The following is a 19,584-nucleotide window of genomic DNA, read 5'->3' as shown; positions in this document are numbered from 1 at the left end:
TAGAAATTATCCTCTATTCTTTCTCCTCTTTCACTTCCACATCAGAACAGTCACTGTATATTTCAGTCACAGCTCCTGTGTTTAAATTCTTCTCCCTCCTTTTTGATCTTTTGTTCATTTGGCTTCTGAACTGTTTCGTTAGACTCCATTCTGGTCTTCTGGTCTCTTGCCTTGTTCCCCTACAAGCCATTCCCACCCTGTTTACATAGCATCCCATCCATGTAAAGTGTGATAGTCTCTCACTTAAAGTACTTGAATGACTTCTTGTTGCCATAAGGATAGCTCTGAATCCTTAACATGGTTTTTAAGATCTGCATAATATAGTTCATACTTTCCTTTCTAGAATTTTCTTACATCTCTGTCTCCATGCGTTTCACTTCTGAAGAGCTAAATGACCTGTCCTTCCCCCAGCTCCCTTTTCTCTGTTTTGCTAGAAACTAAACACCTGTTCTTCCCCAGTTAATTTTCGGGATGACCTGGAAAATCCCTTCCCATCTTTGAAGACTCAACTCAAATGTTACCTCCTCTTTGGTTCTTTTGTACTTTATACTATTTTGTTTGCTTATTTGTTTTTTAAATGCACTTATAAGTTACACTGTATCATATTCTGTTTATGCTTGTTTACATGCCTTTTTTTCTCTTCTAGATCCCTACCATTTTATTTTTATTTTTTACACCTTTATTGGAGTATAATTGCTTTACAATGTTGTGTTAGTTTCCACTGTACAACAAAGTGAATCAGCTATATGCATACATATATCCCCATATCTCTTCCTTCTTGAGCCTCCCTTCCACCCTCCCTATCCCACCCCTCTAGGTGGTCACAAAGCACCGAGCTGATCTCCCTGTGCTATGCAGCTGCTTCCCACTAGCTATCTGTTTTACATCTGGTAGTGTATATATGTCCATGCCACTCTCCCACTTCGTCCCAGCTTACCCCTCCCCCTCCCTGTGTCCTCAAGTCCATTCTCTACATCTGTGTCTTTATTCCTGCCCTGCCACTAGGTTCACCAGTACCATTTTTAAATTTTTTTTTATTTTAAATTTTTTATTTATTTATTTTTAAAATTTTATTTATTTATTTTTGGCTGCGTTGCGTCTTCGTTGCTGCACGTGGGCGTTCTCTAGTTGCTGTGAGTGGGGGCTACTCTTCCTTGTGGTGCGCAGGCTTCTCATTGTGGTGGCTTCTCTTGTTGTGGAGCACGGGCTCTAGGCATGTGGGCTTCAGTAGTTGTGGTGCGTGGGCTCAGTAGTTGTGGCTCATGGGCTCTAGAGCGCAGGCTCAGTAGTTGTGGGCACGGGCTTAGTTGCTCTGTGGCATGTGCGATCTTCCCGGACCAGGGCTTGAACCCGTGCACCCTGCATTGGCAGGCAGATTCTTAACCACTGTGCCACCAGGGAAGCCCAGTACCATTCTGTTAGATTCCATATATATGCATTAGCATATGGTGTTTCTTTTTCTCTTTCTGACTTGCTTCACTCTGTATGACAGACTCTAGGTCCATCCACCTCACTACAAATAACTCAATTTTGTTCCTTTTTATGGCTGAGTAATATTCCACTGTATATATGTGCCACATCTTCTTTAACCATTCATCTGTCGATGGACACTTAGGTTGCTTCCATGCCCTGGCTATTGTAAATAGTGCTGCAGTGAATATTGTGGTACATGACTCTTTTTTTTTTTTTTTTGCGGTATGCGGGCCTCTCACTGCTGTGGCCTCTCCCATTGCGGAGCACAGGCTCTGGACGTGCAGGCTCAGCGGTCATGGCTCACGGGCCCAGCCGCTCTGCAGCATGTGGGATCTTCCCAGACCGGGTCATGAACCCATGTCCCCTGCATCAGCAGGTGGACTCTCAACCACTGCGCCACCAGGGAAGCCCGCATGACTCTTTTTGATTTATGGTTTTCTCAGGGTATATTCCTAGTAGTGGGATTGCTGGGTCATATGGTAGTTCTATTTTTAGTTTTTTAAGGAACCTCCATACTGTTCTCCATAGTGGCTGTATCAATTTATATTCTCACCAACAGTGCAAGAGGGTTTCCTTTTCTCCACACTCTCTCCAGCATTTATTTGTAGATTTTTTGAAGATGGCCATTCTGACTATTGTGAGACGATACCTCATTGTAGTTTTGATTTGCATTTCTCTAATAATTAGTGATGTTGAGCATCTTTTCATGTGTTGGCAATCTGTATGTCTTCTTTGGAGAAATGTCTATTTTGATCTTCTGCCCATTTTTGGATTGGGTTATTTGTTTTTCTGATATTGAGCTGCATGAGCTGCTTGTATATTTTGGAGATTAATCCTTTGTCAGTTGCTCCGTTTGCAAATATTTTCTCCCATTCTGAGGGTTGTCTTTTCGTTTTGTTTATGTTTTCCTTTGCTGTGCAAAAGCTTTTAAGTTTCATTAGGTCCCATTTGTTTATTTTTGTTTTTATTTCCATTACTCTAGGAGGTGGGTCAAAAAGGATCTTGCTGTGATTTATGTCATAGGAGTTCTGCCTTTGTTTTCCTCTGAGAGTTTGACAGTGTCTGGCCTTACATTTAGGTCTTTAATCCATTTTGAGTTTATTTTTGTATGTGGTGTTAGGGAGTGTTCTAATTTCATTCTTTTACATGAAACTGTCCAGTTTTCCCAGCACCACTTATTGAAGAGGCTGTCTTTTCTCCATTGTATATTCCCCTCCCCCTCCCTGTGTCCTCAAGTCCATTCTCTACATCTGTGTCTTTATTCCTGCCCTGCCACTAGGTTCACCAGTACCATTTTTAAAGTTTTTTTTATTTTTAATTAACAATTTTTTATTAATTAATTAATTTATTTTTAAAATTTAATTTATTTATTTTTGTCTGCGTTGGGTCTTCTTTGCTGTGCACAGGCTTTCTCTAGTTGCAGCAAATGCGGCGAGCGGGGACCACTCTTCATCGTGGCATGCAGGCTTCTCATCGCGGTGGCTTCTCTTGTTGCGGAGCATGGGCTCTAGGGCATATGTGCTTCAGTAGTTATGGCACACGGACTCAGTAGTTGTGGCTCAAGGGCTCTAAAGTGCAGGCTCAGTAGTTGTGGCACAGGGCTTTGTTGCTCCACAGCATGTGGGATCTTCCCAAACCAGGGCTCGAACCCATGTCCCCTGCATTGGCAGGCGGATTCTTAACCACTGCGCCACCAGGGAAGCCCTCTCCATTGTATATTCTTGCCTCCTTTGTCAAAGATAAGTTGACCATATGTGCGTGGGTTTATCTCTGGGCTTTCTGTTCTGTTCTGTTGATCTATATTTCTGTTTTTGTCCAGTACCATACTGTCTTGATTATTGTAGCTTTTTAGTATAGTCTGAAGTCAGGGAGCCTGGTTTCTCCAGCTCTGTTTTTCTTTCTCAAGATTGCTTTGGCTATTCGAGATCCCTGCCTTTTTAAAAGGTAAGGGCTGTGACATATTTTAGAGTAACTGTGAATCTAACAGTTGTTAGCAAAGTATTTTAAAAATATGAATAATTGCACAAATTTGTTGCTCTCAAATATTTTTAAATGATTGTAGGAAGGAAGAAGAACTTAAAAATGATAGTGGCCTTAGCATGTAACTTCATCTGGTTTAGAACTCATTACCATGAGAAGGCTGAAAATGGGTCTCTTATTAACGTTAATTATGAATTTCACTCAAATTAGCCACCATCCTAAAAAAAAAAAAGAAAGCACCTAAGAGCTAAACTTCATTTCTGAGAAAAAGATTTCCAGTAGATGGCATTATAGGACTATTTGCTTTTCTTACCATTCCTTTTGCTGGTGGAATTAAAATTTGTTTCTTTCTGATTGCTGTGGTTTGTAAAAACGATTACCTTTATATAAATTCGTCTTATGGACAGATCAAGGGGCCAGAAAAGCCCACTTAACACATCTCTAGGGCTTCTGAGTCTATTATTTTCCCCGGCTAGTCAGCCAAGCCACTGCATTAACCTCACACCCTTCCTTTCTCAGTCCTTCGTTCATTCAAAAATATACTTAAAGAAAACCTATTAAATCTAGGCACTAGGCTAGTGTCTCATGATACATTGGTAAAGCAAGACAGATGTGGATTTATTTCATCTGAGCTTTCCTTCATTTTCACACATACCCTGAGTATTAGAACAGGAAATGAGAGGTGGATACCCAAGTGGCTTAGGGCTGGGGTCTAGAGCAAGAATTTCTAATTCACCAGCTACCTGCTTCCTTCGGCAAAATATCTGACGGCTCTGCCTTCATTTCCTCCACTGTACCCTGGGAAGAGTAGTTGTACCTGTCTCACAGGGCTGGTTACATGAGTGACAGTATGTGAAGCAGTAGAACAGTGCCTAGCTCAATAAGTGGTAGCTATTATTATTTTTATTACCATGATTGCTTTTGCTCCAGAGCCAGAGAGGCAGCATGAGTTGTGTCTACTACAGTGACTTATGAATCTATAGCTGATGAATTGTCAGCCTGCTATCCCTGCTCTGCCTGAAGAGCTGAAGATTCTGAAAGATTTTTAAAACCTGAGAAAAAGAAGCATTTAATTGTGGTTTTATTAATTCTTTAGAGGCAATATATTTGGTTTTAATGAGTTCTTGTCATGTTTGTGTTGCTGCTGCTAATACAGTTAATTGAGCACCAACATTATGCAGGTTTCCTGTAGAGACTGGGCCAGCTGGGTTCTTGTTATTAAAATTCAGCAGCTGTGGTCAAGTTTCATGTGCAGTATTGTTAGCAGCTTAGATTAAGGTGAAGCTTTCTCATTTGGTTCATGGCCTTCTGGGTTAGGTAGCAAACACATGTACAGTGTGAGCGCAGGAAGGTATTTTGAAACTGAACTTTTCCTCCTTATTATTGCAGATTCCACTGTGTAAAGTAATTAGATTCAACATAGACTACACGATTCATTTCATTGAGGAGATGATGCCTGAGGTAAGGGAAAAGATTATTTAACAGCTTGATGCAGCTTGCTCTTTTGTTTATTCCACACATATCTTTAAAGCATTGAACTTGGCCAGGTCTGGCTTTTTGCCATAAGTATACCCTTAAAGTATTGTGTTCACTATTGAAAGGACCAGTCAGATGTAGTCAGATGTAGCTTTAGGAATGAGGTTAAAATTCAGGTCGTTTTCCAACTTATTGACCTATTTTTGAACCCATTTCTCCTCGTGTTGCAACTACTGATAGTAGCTTCACATCTGTTTCTAGTTTGTTTTGGACAGGGGACAGCTTTTGGTTACTGGTCGTTATCAGATAGGAAATTAGAAAAGTGAAATTGAATCTGATAGCTGTTGGAATAATCTTATTCATTATCTTCAGTGACAAGATCAATGCTTTGTTCATTTTCCTTCCCATATATTTACACATTTTTCTTCCCATATATTTACATATTTTTCACTACGTATGCTCAGCAGCAGATTTATCTAAATATATGCAAGAGGTTTAAAATTCCAAAGCAAGATAAATGTGAATCTCAGAATGATTCATCGCCTGATCTTGAATTTAGTGCTGTCAACAAATCACACTAAGAAATAACAACTAGACAGCAAACAAGCTTGTGCACTTAACATTGTGCTGGAGTCGGGGTCGATTTCCTGAGCCCCTGGCTCCTCTTGCAAACCTCGTTTAACGGTGCAGCTCTGTCGAGGGCAGCGGAGCACCCAGGGGGATTGATGAGCATGACACGCATGCTTAGTTTGCACCTATTTCATTCTGGGCAAGTCCTGTTAATTCCACCTGTCTTTCAAAAAGAATTGAAGAGAAAGGGCCGCCCCTTCATTCTTCAGCTTGGAAGGGCTTTTTTGCTTCCTTTTGATTTTTAAGGTCATAAGCCTTCATTTGCTATTGTAAAAGTTTATGACTTCTGGCATGATCTCACGCAGGGTGATTTATGAACCTCGAGCAAAACAAGTAGGAGGAAGAATTATGAGACAAGTCTCACTTGCAAATATATCATCTGTTAAGCTTGTTTACAGCAGAAATTTTGGTACAAGGTTCTGTAGTTTGTCTTGGCCCTGTATTTGCCTTCATTAAGAATTGGAACTTTTTTGGCACAGAGACCTTTGTTTATGGTAACTTTGTAATAATAGTGATTCTGGGTGTATTTGAGGGGTGGAGGGAGCAGGGGTGGAGCGGGGGAGGTGCTGGGGACAAGCCTATCAGAGCTGGCTGCCCAGTGTGTGATTTGAATTAACAGAAAGTCCCTAGGAGATTCTGATATATTTTATAATTGGGTTAGAAAAATATGACGTAAAGGAGACTCTGATTTTTAAATTGCACATCATTTTATTTGTACATTGAGAAGGGCCAAGTTCACATTTTCTTAGGAATCCTAATGATACTATTGCCTACTTCATTAATGTTTCAAGCCAATGAGCTATTATAGGACGGTGACCAAACTAGGAAATTACCTTGTTTTAGTACAGTTGCAATAGACACTTTTTAAAACACTTGACTAGAACAAGCTGAACCTTGTTAATACATGTTTGCAGTACTACAGTGATTTGATTTTGGTTTATTTTTCAGAATTTTTGTGTGAAAGGACTTGAACTCTTTTCATTATTTCTATTCAGAGATATTTTGGAATTGTATGACTGGAATCTTAAAGGTAAATAATAGGATTTAAAGAAAAGTGCAGTGCTTATCGAAGAACGTTGTGGTATGTGTGAAAACTCTTATAAAAGTGGGGGAACATAGTTGAAATTCCTCGTACTTTTGAAATACCCAGGGAAAACTTTATTATTCATAGGAGTGCGTGTTATCATTTGACATGAATAAGTTGTTATGGTCTCATTTTAATACAGTTGGACAGTGTCCATTACGGAAGATTACCATTAATTGTTACCTAACTGGTACCTCAGAAGATGGTATCAGTTATGTTGAGTGACTACCTTGATTTATCTGCATTGGAGAAATCTCATTAGTTAATATTTTAAATCTATTGAACTTTACTGTAATAAACTTCTTCCAAGATGACAGTTTATTAAAACAGAACTTTAGTTAACCTTCGAAACACACACATACACTGTGAGCTACAGCAGTTCAAAACTTGATACTTGGTTCTTAGATAATAGTTCCCTCTTTTGGAAGTGCCTCTATTCCAGCAGACACTTATTTATTTATTTTTAAAATAGTATATTGATGAATGGCTTTTCAAACCAAGTTTTTAATAGTATTTGTCTCTTTTTTTTCCCCAGTTGTATTGGTTAAAATGGAACGGAATGAAAACACAAGCATATTATATCATCCAATCGTTCATTTATAACAAAAATCTTTGTATCTTTGAATTTCTAAAACTAATTTTACCATATATACCATATACCGTATATAACCTTGGGGCATTCATTCTCCTTTTTGAGTGGTCTCTTCCCTACAGTCTTCATGGAATGTTTGTGGCAGTTACCACATGATTGATTTAGCTATTGAGGAGAAAGGGGTGGTTTTCTTATGTCCCTACTTCTGGTGGTATTTTTTTGTATTTATCATAAATCTCAGGAGTTAAGTTGCAATGTTTGTTTCCTAAGGTGGTTTTATTTATTTTTTCTTTCCTTTTCACTTGTTTGCTTTAGGTCCTTTGTTTGAAGACAGTCCTCCCTGCTGCCCAAGATTTCATTTCATGCCACGTTTTGTAAGATTTCTTCCAGGTAAATCTTTTGACTTGTCAGTGACCCGGTGAGATAGTGCATCTGAAAATAAGCCTGCCATTCTCCTTTCAGTCTTCAGGGACAACTTTCCCACCTCAGACACTTAATATCTACTTCTCAGGTCAGGCATGAAAATGTAAAATTATACATGTTGATTTGTACCCCTGCATAATTTACGGTAGCCCCAAGTTAGATGAGCAATGAGAAAATTGATTTATAAATTTTGAGAGTCTACTTGATAAAATATCATGCAAGTATTAAAATTAATATGGAAAAATGCATGTGGCTTAAAAAATGCATATAGTTAATTAGAAAACAATTATAAAATTGTATAAACAATATGATTATAATTATGCTAAAAATTAATGCAGTAATAGTTGTAGTAAGATTAGTATTATAGGTTTTTTTCTCTTTTTTGACATATACTTTTATTCATTTTACAGTAAAAAATAATTTATTGTCTCATGAAATTAAAAATATATAAGTAAATATATGACTTTTATGTTTTTAAAGCAATATTTTAACTATTTTAAAACTTTTGTCAAGAGGCTAGCTGTGAGCTATGGCATTGTATTTAGTGTTTTTTAAAATGGTTGGGTTTTTAATGAAATGTTTGGACGCCTTTTTGTTTGTAAAGTCTTCACCATCCTAAATGAATTCATCCCTGGAATCTCATTCCCGTATCTCACTTTCTGGTGATATCCATCTATACTTCCACCCTCTCGTTCCCTTATTCCCTTTGCTTCTGCTTGACTCTTCTTTTTTCTCCTTGTGTGCAGTCATCTTTCCTTGCTTTCTTAAGTCCTGTCCTCTGACTTCTGTCTCAGCTCTAGTGACCTCAGCCCCTTGTGCTAACCACCACCTTGCATGGAAATGTCATTTCAACCATTTGCCTTTTCTTCTCTGATGTTTGGGTCACTCAGTGATACGGGAGAAAAAAAAATGGCCGCTGCGATAAAACTGTGGTTTATAATTTCAGCTGGGGAGCTTTTCAGCATGTAAACTTTCTGCCCACGTTTACATAGCAGCAGTTTCAGAAGTTCAGCCTCATGCTCGTGCTCTCCTCCTCATGCCCCTTGTCCTCCTGGGGGCAGGACCCTTGCCTCCCTCATGCCTCAGAACCATCCCTTGAGCCTGTCAGATTCTGGGCCGTTCACAGCCTGGCTTTCCTGTGGTGCCCCACCTGCCTCTTACCTTGTCCCCACCCCGCTGCAGCTGCTGATGCCAGAGCCAGCCTGCAGAAGACCAAAAACAGTGGACATGCTTCAGTTGAGTCTCCTCCCTAATGTGGTACCTGGGCTCTTGTTCTGGTCTGCCTGCTGCACTCTCCTTACTTGCCTTCTGGCTCTCTGATTCGTCCTTTGTGGCTTTTGTTTCTTGTCTTTTCATTCTAGTTTAGCTTTTCCTCCAGATTTTGTCCATGCTACCCTTTCCTCAGTCCACTCAGTCACAATGGCTTATTTTTATTTTAGCATGGTGTTAATCATATTTTTAGTATTGTTAATGTTCATTTTGTTTGGAAAATGCATTCAAAAGATTTTCTCTTTTGGACATCTGGTTTTATTTCATTGAGAGGTCCTTTGTATTTTTTAAATATTTATTTTTATTTATTTGTTTGGCTGCATCGGGTCTTAGTTCAGCCTGCTGGCTCTTTGTTGTGGCACACGGGCTTCTCTCTAGTTGTGGCACATGGGCTGTAGAACGTGAGGGCTCAGTAGTTGTGGCGCACGGGCTTAGTTGCCCTGAGGCATGTAGGGTCTTAGCTCCCCGACCAGGAATTGAACCCACATTCCCTGCATTGGAAGGCGGATTCTTAACCGCTGGACCACCAGGGAAGTCCTGAGGTCCTTTTCTTCCTTTCAAGTGAATGCATCTATGATTTTATAATGGAGCTTTAGCAGTAAACTTATTAGAAAATTGTGTTAGAGTGAGTTTGTTGAAAAGCCTTTCCTTTCTGTATCTGTCTGCCTGTAGGCATTTTATGACCAGACAAATCTCTAAGAGAAAGTGGACATTTTTTTTTTTTGAAAATGGACATTTTAAAAATCATCTTAAAGAAGAATCTTATGTCAGATATATACTTCGTGGGATTTCAACTCTCACAAAATGTTTCTTGTAACTGTATAGGGATAACACTTAGGTTGTCAAGAAGGGAAAGGTCTATTGACTTATTTTTAAACGGGATTTACTTTTTCATTAGACTTCCTTTTGAAAATATACTTATTAAAAAAAAACCGGGACTTCCCTGGTGGCACAGTGGTTAAGAATCCGCCTGCCAATGCAGGGGACACGGGTTCGATCCCTGGTCTGGGAAGATCCCACATGCTGCGGAGCAACTAAGCCCATGTGCCACAACTACTGAGCCTGTGCTCTAGAGCCCACGAGCCACAACTACTGAGCCCGTGTGTCACAACTACTGAAGCCCATGAGCCTGAGCCCATGCTCTGCAACGGGAGAGGCCACCACAATGAGAGGCCCATGCACCGCAACGAAGAGTAGCTCCTGCTGGCCGCAATTAGAGAAAGCACCCATGCAGCAATGAAGACCCAATGCAGCATTAATTAATTAATTAATTAATTAAAGTAACAGCTATTTCAGGGACTTCCCTGGTGGCGCAGTTGATAAGACTCTGTGCTCCCAATGCAAGGGGCCCGGGTTCGATCCCTGGTCAGGGAACTAGATCCCACATGCATACTGCAACTAAGACCCGGCACAACCAAATAAAAAAAAAAAGTGACAGCTATTTCAGAACAATGTTAGTATACTTAACACTGTTGAACTGGATGGTTAAAAATGGTTAAGGTATTTCAAATACATAATACAGCTAATAATACTGTATTACATATTTGAAAGTTGCTAAGAGAAAAAAATCTTAAATGTTCTCACCGCAAAAAAGAAATGGTAATTACATGACATGATGGAGGTGTTAGATAACACTATGGTGGTAATCATTTTTCATTACGTAAGTTTATCAAATCAGTGTGTCATACCCCTTAAACTTACATGATGTTATATGTCAGTTATATCTCAGTAAAGCTGAAAAAAATGGTTAAGATGGTAAATTTTATGATATGTTTTTTATCAAAATAAAAAAAATATTAAATCTTTAAAAAGTGACAACAGGACAAAAGAGTTGGAATGTTGCTGACTAATGGACCTAGATACCAGAAAACAGTTTCTTGATAACAGATACAATTTAGAATACTAAGCCAAGCAAAGGGAAGTTTTCCTCAGTGTGAAAAAGAAAATTAAGTTTGAAAGTAGAAAAAGGTTAAGGATTTTTAAAATCAGTATTTCCTACATTTTCTAAAATGACATACTTTATGAGTGTAATTAAATTTTTTTAAATTTTAAAAACTGAAATAGTTTGTGTCTCTAACTTCTCAAGTTTATATAATACTACTTAAGTTTGGCTTTCTGTAATTACAATGTAAGATTCAAATTAATCAGTTCTTAAAAGGCTTACCTTATTAGCTTCTTCTGTCACTATTCGATTAAGAAACTTCATCATAATTGTTGGTGCCACAGGGTTGAAACTGTCAAAGTTTTATAAAGGAAGATAGTGGTTATGTGATTAATTAAAGAATACAGTGTGGGGGCTTCCCTGGTGGCGCAGTGGTTGAGAGTCCGCCTGCCGATGCAGGGGACATGGGTTCGTGCCCCGGTCTGGGAGGATCCCACATGCCGCGGAGCAGCTGGGCCTGTGAGCCATGGCCGCTGAGCCTGTGTGTCCGGAGCCTGTGCTCCGCAACGGGAGAGGCCACAGTAGTGAGAGGCCCGTGTGCCGCAAAAAAAAAAAAAAGAAAAATACAGTATGTATATAAAATTTTAAGCAGAAATTTCATTCTATTTCTATTCTATGTGATATAACACACTCTTCCTGAATTTCTTTGGGAAACAGTAACCTTTGATTATTATCTCCACTGAGACTGTCAGAGATTATAAATATTAGAGGACATCGACCAATCTGCACATACTTCCTAAAATAACAAAAGATAGCAAGCAAGGTTGAAATTTAAAACACCTGCCATTTAATTTGGAGTTTTAGAAAACTTCACTGAAACTCACCTCAGAACTTCATGTAAAATATGAGAATCTTGATGAAACTGGTTAGGTAAATCCTACCAAAAACAAAGGAAAAACACTAGCTCAGTTTTATTCCCATGTAAATTTATTTTCAGATTTATATCTACCAAAACAGGAAAAATGTTATCTATTCAATGTATTGTAACCAGAACTTTTGTAGAAATTAAGGGAGACATCAAATAGCTGATATCCTAAATAGTAAAACGCATCAATGGGATTTTGAGAGCAAACTTCTTAGGGTCACTACAAGTTATAATATTTTTACTAAGATGTCATTTTCCAAATATTTTTTGCCTTTCTATACTTAGGCCATTAAATATTTAAAGTTCATTAACCCATAGCTACTTTATCCAAGTTTACTGCAAGAAACTTTAGGTTTCTTCTATTATACAAAGCCTTTATGTTATATTTTACCAGTACTAACACTATGGAGAGAGTTAATGTCATTATCACATAAAATATATCTTACAATTGTTTACTCAATAGTTACATGAGAATTTCAAAAGCTGTCCTTACTTCAACTAGAATTATCAGTTCTCAGATCATCTCCAAACATTTGTAGTTTGTTATATTTTGTCGCTCTTAGTAGAAACTCTTTAAAAACTGCTATCTGAGGGCTTCCCTGGTGGCGCAGCGGTTGAGAGTCCGCCTGCCGATGCAGGGGACGCGGGTTCGTGCCCCGGTCCGGGAAGATCCCACATGCCGCAGAGCGGCTGGGCCCGTGAGCCATGGCCGCTGAGCCTGCGCGTCCGGAGCCTGTGCTCCGCAACGGGAGAGGCCACAGCAGTGAGAGGCCCGCGTACCCCTGCCAAAAAAAAACAACAAAAAAAACTGCTATCTGAGACTGATAAGGAAATACATGGAAGGTTGATTCTGAAAGGAAACATATTTAACCTTTTTTTTTTTTTTTTGCGGTATGTGGGCCTCTCACTGCTGTGGCCTCTCCCGTTGCGGAGCACAGGCTCACGGGCCCAGCCGCTCTGCGGCATGTGGGATCTTCCCGGACCAGGGCACGAACCCGCGTCCCCTGCATCGGCAGGCGGACTCTCAACCACTGCGCCACCAGGGAGGCCCTAACACTTATACTTTCAACGAGTTATATACGCATCAATATTATACATATGTACATAATATACATATACATTAATGAATACATTTACATATACATGAAGGAGCACACAATATTGTAGACCGTTTTTAATTAGGCAGAACAGTTCAAATTTAAAATAGAATATTCATTTCAAAAGACAAAAGTCACTATGAACAACAGTAACTTTTCTGTACCAATGAATGTAATATGGAGTTAACTGGTTTCAGAACACAGCTGTTAGTATAAAAGTCATACAATTGGTAAAAATATTTATGACTTTGCCTACACAGTGAAGATTCTCCCAATTAGTGCATGACTATAAATGAGCTGTTTTCAATAATAATAAGTTTTAATTTAATTTAATAATAAGTTTTGGGCTTCCCTGGTGGCGCAGTGGTTAAGAATCTGCCTGCGCTCTGGAGCCCGCAAGCTGTGCTCCGCAATAAGAGAAACCACCGCAGTGAGAAGCCTGCGCACTGCAATGAAGAGTAGCCCCTTTCTCTAGTAGCTCGCTGCAACTAGAGAAAGCCCATGCGCAGCAATGAAGACCCAACGCAGCCAAAAATAAACACACAAATAAATTTATTTTTTTTAAAAAAAGCAAAACGCTGAAGGATATAGAAAAATGCCTAATGTATAAAATGCATTTTGGTATTTGACGGCAAATTATGGTTGATTCATTTTTCACAATATGACTTCACTGAAAATCTTTAGAAAATGATGAGTTCAAAAGGAAAATACATTTTGATGTATATTTTCATTTTTTTCTGTTCATAACTTTTTTGCCTAGTGGTCATCATACTGATAAATGTTTTGCATCCTAATTTTTAATAATTCATCAAGCAGGCAGATATTTTTAAAGATCATGATATGTAGTACCAAATTTCTTGTCAAAAGAATCATCAGTTTATGCTGCCATGGAAAATGCATTATTAGTCTTCTTCACGTTTTGGACTTTCCTTCCTTCCTCCCTCCCTCCCTCCGTCCGTTCCAACTGTAGCTCTATGAGGCTAAGGAGTAAACAGTCTGTCTTGTATCACTACTGACATACTACTAAGTGGTGCACAGCTGGGGCTCAGTAGATACTTGTTTAGTGACTTTATTTAATTGGTCATAATAGTGTCTTAGTAAAATATTCATGTATTTCGTTACTAATAAGAGTGTGTTTTTCAAACATTATTTGGTATTGTCTCTCATTTTTAAAAAGTAAACCTTTGATTGAAGTAGAACACAAGTACTGAAAAGTGCACGTATCATACATGTAAGACTCAATGAATTTTCACAAAGTGAATATGACTGTGTACTCAGCACCCAGCTCAAGATTACCAGTATCCAAGAGCCCCTTTCCAGTCACTACCCAGCCCGTCAAGGTAGCCTCTATTCTGGCTTGAAAATACCATGTATTAGTTTTACCTGTTTTTGAATTATAAAAACTAGAATTGTATATTCTTTTTTGTTTCTGTTTTCTTCTGTATTATGTTTTTTTGTTTTTGTTTTTGCGGTACGTGGGCCTCTCACTGTTGTGGCCTCTCCCGTTGTGGAGCACAGGCTCCGGATGCTCAGGCTCAGCGGCCATAGCTCACGGGCCCAGCCGCTCCGCGGCATGTGAGATCTTCCCGGACCGGGGCACGAACCCGTGTCCCCTGCATCAGCAGGCAGACTTTCAACCACTGCGCTACCAGGGAAGCCCTGTATTATGTTTTTGAAATACCTATTGTTACAGTTAACTGTAGTTGGCTCATTCTCATTGCTGTATAGTATTATATGGTATGACTAAATTAAAATGTATTTAACCTGTCTGTGATTAATGGACATTTTGCATGCTTTCAGTTTTTGACTCTTTCAGATAGCATACATGTGTTCACCAAACACTTATACATGCTTTTTGGTGAGCATATATTTATGCTTTTCTATAGTGGATATATACCTAGGAGCGGAAATTCTGGATGTGTTTATATTAAGCTTTGTAGATACTTCCAAACAGTTTTCCAAAGTGATTGTACCATTTTACCGTCCCACCTGCAATATGTATGAGAGTTCAAGTTATTCCACATTTGCACCAACACTTGGCATTTTTCTTTCTTTTTCAAGTTAGCCATTCTGATGAGTATTCAGAGGTATAACATTATGGTCTTAATTTTCATTTCCCTAACGACTAATGAAATGGAGCACCATTTCATATATTGACCATTTGGATGTTGTCTTTTGAAGTGCCTGTTCAAGTCTTTAGCTCATTTTTCTGTTGGGTTATATCTGCCTTTTTCTCATTTACTTGTAGGTATTTTTTATATATACTCTATGTGAGTCTTTTGTCAGATATATGTATTGCCAGTACCTTCTCTGTGATTGCTTTTTCACCATCTTAATGGTGATTTTTGGTGAACAGAAATTCTTTATTTTAATGTAGTGCAATTTACATATTTACCCTTTTTGCTTGGAGCCTTTTGTATCTTATTTGTGAAAACTTTGCCTACCCCAAGGTCATCAAGATACTCTTCTATATTTTCTACAAATTTAGGTCTATAATCTGTCTCAAATTTGTTTTTACAAATGGTATGAGATATGGGTCAACACTCATTATTTTCAGTATGACATCCAGTTGACCCAGCACCATTTTTTGAAAAGACCATTCTTTCTTCACAGAATTGAAGTGTTACCTTGCCCTTAATTATGTCGACTCTGTGTGTGTGTATGTGTGTGTGTGTGTGTGTGCGTGTGCACAAACAATACAAAAGTGTTTGAAGTAAAAAAGTGAACACCGCCTTCTAGACATGTGAAAATGAATAGGTGCTATAAATGGTTTGATTTGTATTTGTTTTAACCTGTACAGAGAGAATTATGCCTTTTTCTTTAAGTGGGATAACACTAAATATGTTACACAGCTTGACCTTTTACTCAACTGTTTCGGACATCCTCTATATAAATACACTGCCTCAATCTTTAACACCTGCATGGCATTCCATAGTATGAATGGACGTTAACTTTTTTGGCAGTTCCTCTAGTCATGAGTATTTTGGAGGTCTCTATCTTTCCTCCATTACATATAAATACTTCAGGAATAGTCTTGTGTATCTATCCTTTTGCATTTGTGTGAGTGTTTCTACAAGGTAGGGTTCTAGAAGTGAAATTATTTGTTAAGACAGTACGCACATTTTAAATTTGGAAAGAGTTGGCCAAGTTTTCTCTAGAAAGGACATAGTTGGTAGTTCTAACCAACATTTTTAACAGTACCCTTTTTCTATACATCTGCCAGCAGTGGATATTACTAGTCACTTGATAGGTAAAAAGTCATCTGATTATTATTATTTGCATCTTACTTGAACTCCTGTAGAATGAGCAGCTTTTATATAGTATTACATGGTCCTCTCCTTCTCATTTGCTTTTTGTTTGTATCAGTTTATTATACTATGTAACTGAAAGTTTATCAGTCATTCCAGTTTTTCTCTAGTTCCTCAGTTGACCTGCTTTGAAGACAGCTATCTCAGTTGCTTTATACAAATTTATCCAAAGTTAAGCTTATAGTTTAAACCAAGGAATATTCAGTGCAGGCCAGTTTACCAGAAGTCAAATCACGGAACAACCAGTTTATTGATATTTTAAGAGTTTTCTCAAATTTTTGTTTCTTTCCTATCCCTGCCTCTACCTCTAGTAGCCAAATAGTTGATATGAGCTCTCCTAGAGCCACTTGAAGGTTTTATCCTGAATGTAGTTAGGGCTGGGGCAGGGCATAATTCAAGTTAGGAAGGCTGCACTTACGGGAAAGCCTGCTCATTGTTTATATCATTGCTGTAGTAAATCTTTGAGAATCCTGAATCAGTTTTGCAAATCAGTTATCTAGCAGATTGATTTTTGGAGAAGTAATTCTTTAGGTGTGGCTGACAGAGAGCCAGAGGGTGGGAGAGTATATCAAAATTCCCAGGAGGGAAGTGTAGTTTGGAAAAAACATCAATTGATATAGCATCTTAATATAACTTTGTATTTGGAAAGTTTAGAAAATACTGTGTTGTTAATACAAATTTTCAAAACTTAAGATTATACAAAGGTGTCTTAGTAGGAATATACAGGAAACATGGTAATGAAGCTATATAGTTATTCTCAGTGTAAGGAAAGAGGAAGGTATTTTTATATTTCTTAAAATTGAGTGTTACAGCCTTGAGAAATACTCGTTTAACCAGCTGTATTCTTTTAAATTTTATTTTATTTTTTTTGGCTGCATTGGGTCTTCGTTGTGGTGTACGGGCTTCTCACTGCAGTGGCTCCTCTTGTTGTGGAGCACAGGCTCTAGAGCGTAGGCTCAGTAGTTGTGGCTCGCAGGCTCCAGAGTGCAGGCTCAGTAGTTGTGGCGCATGGGCTTAGTTGCTCCGCGGCATGTCGGATCTTCCCCGGACCAGGGCTTGAACCCGTGTCCCCTGCATTGGCAGGCGGACTCTTACCCATTGTGCCACCAGGGAAGTCCCCCAGCTGCATTCTTAACACAAATTCCCTAGCAAATTGCCCCTCCCCCCAATAACCATATAAATAATCAAGCAATATAAACTGAGAGAATTGGGTCTCTAAGAAACAGTTTATAAAGTCTGTCAGTTCATTAATGACTGTCCAGATTCATTCCCCGAAACACAAACTCCAGTTTTTCCCGAATAATGAACCGTTGTCACGGTTCCAGTCCCAGTGCTGGCAGAATTCCTGCTAACCTTAGCTTACCCACTCTCATTTCTCATTTATATCATGTCCTATTTATCTCAGCCAACGAGATAAAGATTACTTCCTAGCCCTCAGTGACATAGTTCCATAAATCCCCAACATAAACATGTAGCAAAGCAGACAAACCAAAAGAGCCAATTCATTAACATTAGTAAATTGCGAGCAAGTGGCCACATTATTTATCCGCTTCAGAAAGTCATTCCACAAATATTTCTGGAGTGTCTTTTTTTGCCTGACTGGGTGTGAGGGATACAGCCCTTGCCCCGTGGGCTCTGCAGGACTTTGTAGTCACGTCTACTTTTCCTTATATTTCCATAAGGATTTCACCTCAGGTTATCTGTCCTGAGTTTCTACTTTTTCACATTGGTAAATATCTATCTTTTTAGATTTTAGTTGCTATTTAAAATATTTAGCAGATTTCAACATGGATTTACAATTTCCCCTTCAGCATTACCAATTTTGCACCTGCTGTGTGTATGTTTTTTAAAAAATTATTTCTAGTTCCATGCTGCTATAAAACTCTCCTCCCACATCAGCAGCTTTGCACCTAACCTAGGTAGATGCGTTCTCATAAGCATTCAGTGGCTTTCCTTTTTTCTCTCACAGGTATTCTTCTCCTAAATTGGGCAGTGCCCTTGGTTTGTAGGTTTAAGTGTTACCCCCTCCCACTAGCTCTTTGAGTTTTTTATTCTTTTCACTTTAAATTCAACGCCGCTACTCCTTTTCACTTTTATTTGAAGTGCCCTGAAGTCAGCCACTTGTAACTGCTTGTGGGGAGATTCTGGTGCCAGTGTGTATACCTGGACTTGCATATCTTTTCTCCTTCCACCAGGCACCAGCCTCCCCAAATAAAATCTGAATGTTTTTTTCTAATCCTCGCAACAAAACAACCCTCTGCTGCTTATAGTATCCTAGACTCCTGATGTATCCTTATAGGCTTACGGTGCTCTTTAGTAACCATAACGAATATAATGATTACAATCTAAAGACTATTTTACTCTTTCCTTGGTGCCTAGAATCTCGTTAGTGTGGCAGTTCTTCTCGGGGCTCTCTAGGTTTTCTTTATCCCTGCTGCCCTATATGTGGACACGTGCAAGTGTAAGTCAACTTACTCTGACTTTAAGAGTTCTCTTGTCCCCCTGGTCACGTCAGGCCCCCCTAGAAGCAGAGATTACCATGGGCTCAGACGGACAGGTAGGCATTATGACTATGCTGGGCTCCATAGCAAAGAGGGGAACATCATTGATTGAGAAAGACATGTCACGTGCAGGCGGATTAAAATTTCTACTGAGACAGACTGAGAAATATGCCCTTAACCATGGAAGTTTGTTAATCAAAGGTGACTCCTGGGTTTAAGGCAGATGTTTTGTAATGAGGCATAAAAAATTTTTACTGCTGTGAACAATAATATGAAGGGTAGGTAGAACATGTCCTCATGTGGGTTGATTGTATTTTGTACTTTAGTTACTTCTTAGACAGTTTTTTTTTTTTAAGAGACTCTGTCTTTAAGAGAGCTCTGTTTTCAGAATGTTATGTGCAAAGATTCCTCTAGGAACAGTTGTGATTAGTCATCATTAGTCAACTTGCTTCTTGAAGGCCTAGAGCTTGTGTTTTTGTTTGTTTGTTTGTTTTCCATAATTGCTACATGGGACCACTCATAGTGCCTGGCACGTGATGGTGAAAAACATGCTCCCGTCTGAGAGTCAAGTCCAGAGCGCTTCCCGTGCTCTGTAAAGCTTGGCAAGGTCTGACTTCCCTGCTGCCTCCCTCACGCTCTCCTCCTCCTCACTCCATCCACGCTGGCTTCTTGGCAGTTCCTGGAACACATCAATCCCACTCCACCTTAGGGCTTTTGCTATGTTTTCTACCCAAGACAACCCGCTCCCAGATAGCTTCATGGGGCTCCTCTGCTTCCTTCAGGTCTTTGCTCACATGACACCTCTTCAAAGACACCTTTCCTGACCGCCCTTTTATGTGTAGTTGCCCAGTTTGACCCTCATTCATAGCAGTCATCTCTGATCTATTATTATGTAGTTGTTTTTTATTGTATCTTTCCCTCCACTGGAATATAAGGGGTTTTTT

General features: G+C 39.0%; 1 protein-coding gene across 18 annotated transcripts in view; it reads left to right on the top strand.

Annotated features, from left to right (window-relative positions):
* Positions 1-19,584, top strand: part of DROSHA (drosha ribonuclease III) — a 136,269-nt gene that overhangs the window by 35,598 nt on the left and 81,087 nt on the right. For all 18 annotated transcript variants that reach the window (XR_002643324.3, XR_016392607.1, XR_016392606.1 and 15 more), the window contains 3 exons: positions 4,843-4,914; positions 6,508-6,589; positions 7,551-7,625. Coding sequence is in view for 15 of the 18 variants with exons in the window: in XM_089908703.1 (XP_089764829.1) it covers positions 4,843-4,914; positions 6,508-6,589; positions 7,551-7,625 (229 nt within the window). In the remaining 3 variants the exon portion in view is untranslated. The remainder of the gene's footprint in view (positions 1-4,842; positions 4,915-6,507; positions 6,590-7,550; positions 7,626-19,584) is intronic.

This window comes from Delphinapterus leucas, chromosome 3, assembly GCF_059928025.1.
Source record: "Delphinapterus leucas isolate spDelLeu-1000000601 "Yukka" chromosome 3, BTC_Dleu_Yukka2, whole genome shotgun sequence".
Lineage (NCBI taxonomy): Eukaryota > Metazoa > Chordata > Mammalia > Artiodactyla > Monodontidae > Delphinapterus > Delphinapterus leucas.
The sequence above is the reverse complement of the archived record's forward strand: the minus strand, read 5'-3'. Positions and strand labels throughout refer to the sequence as shown.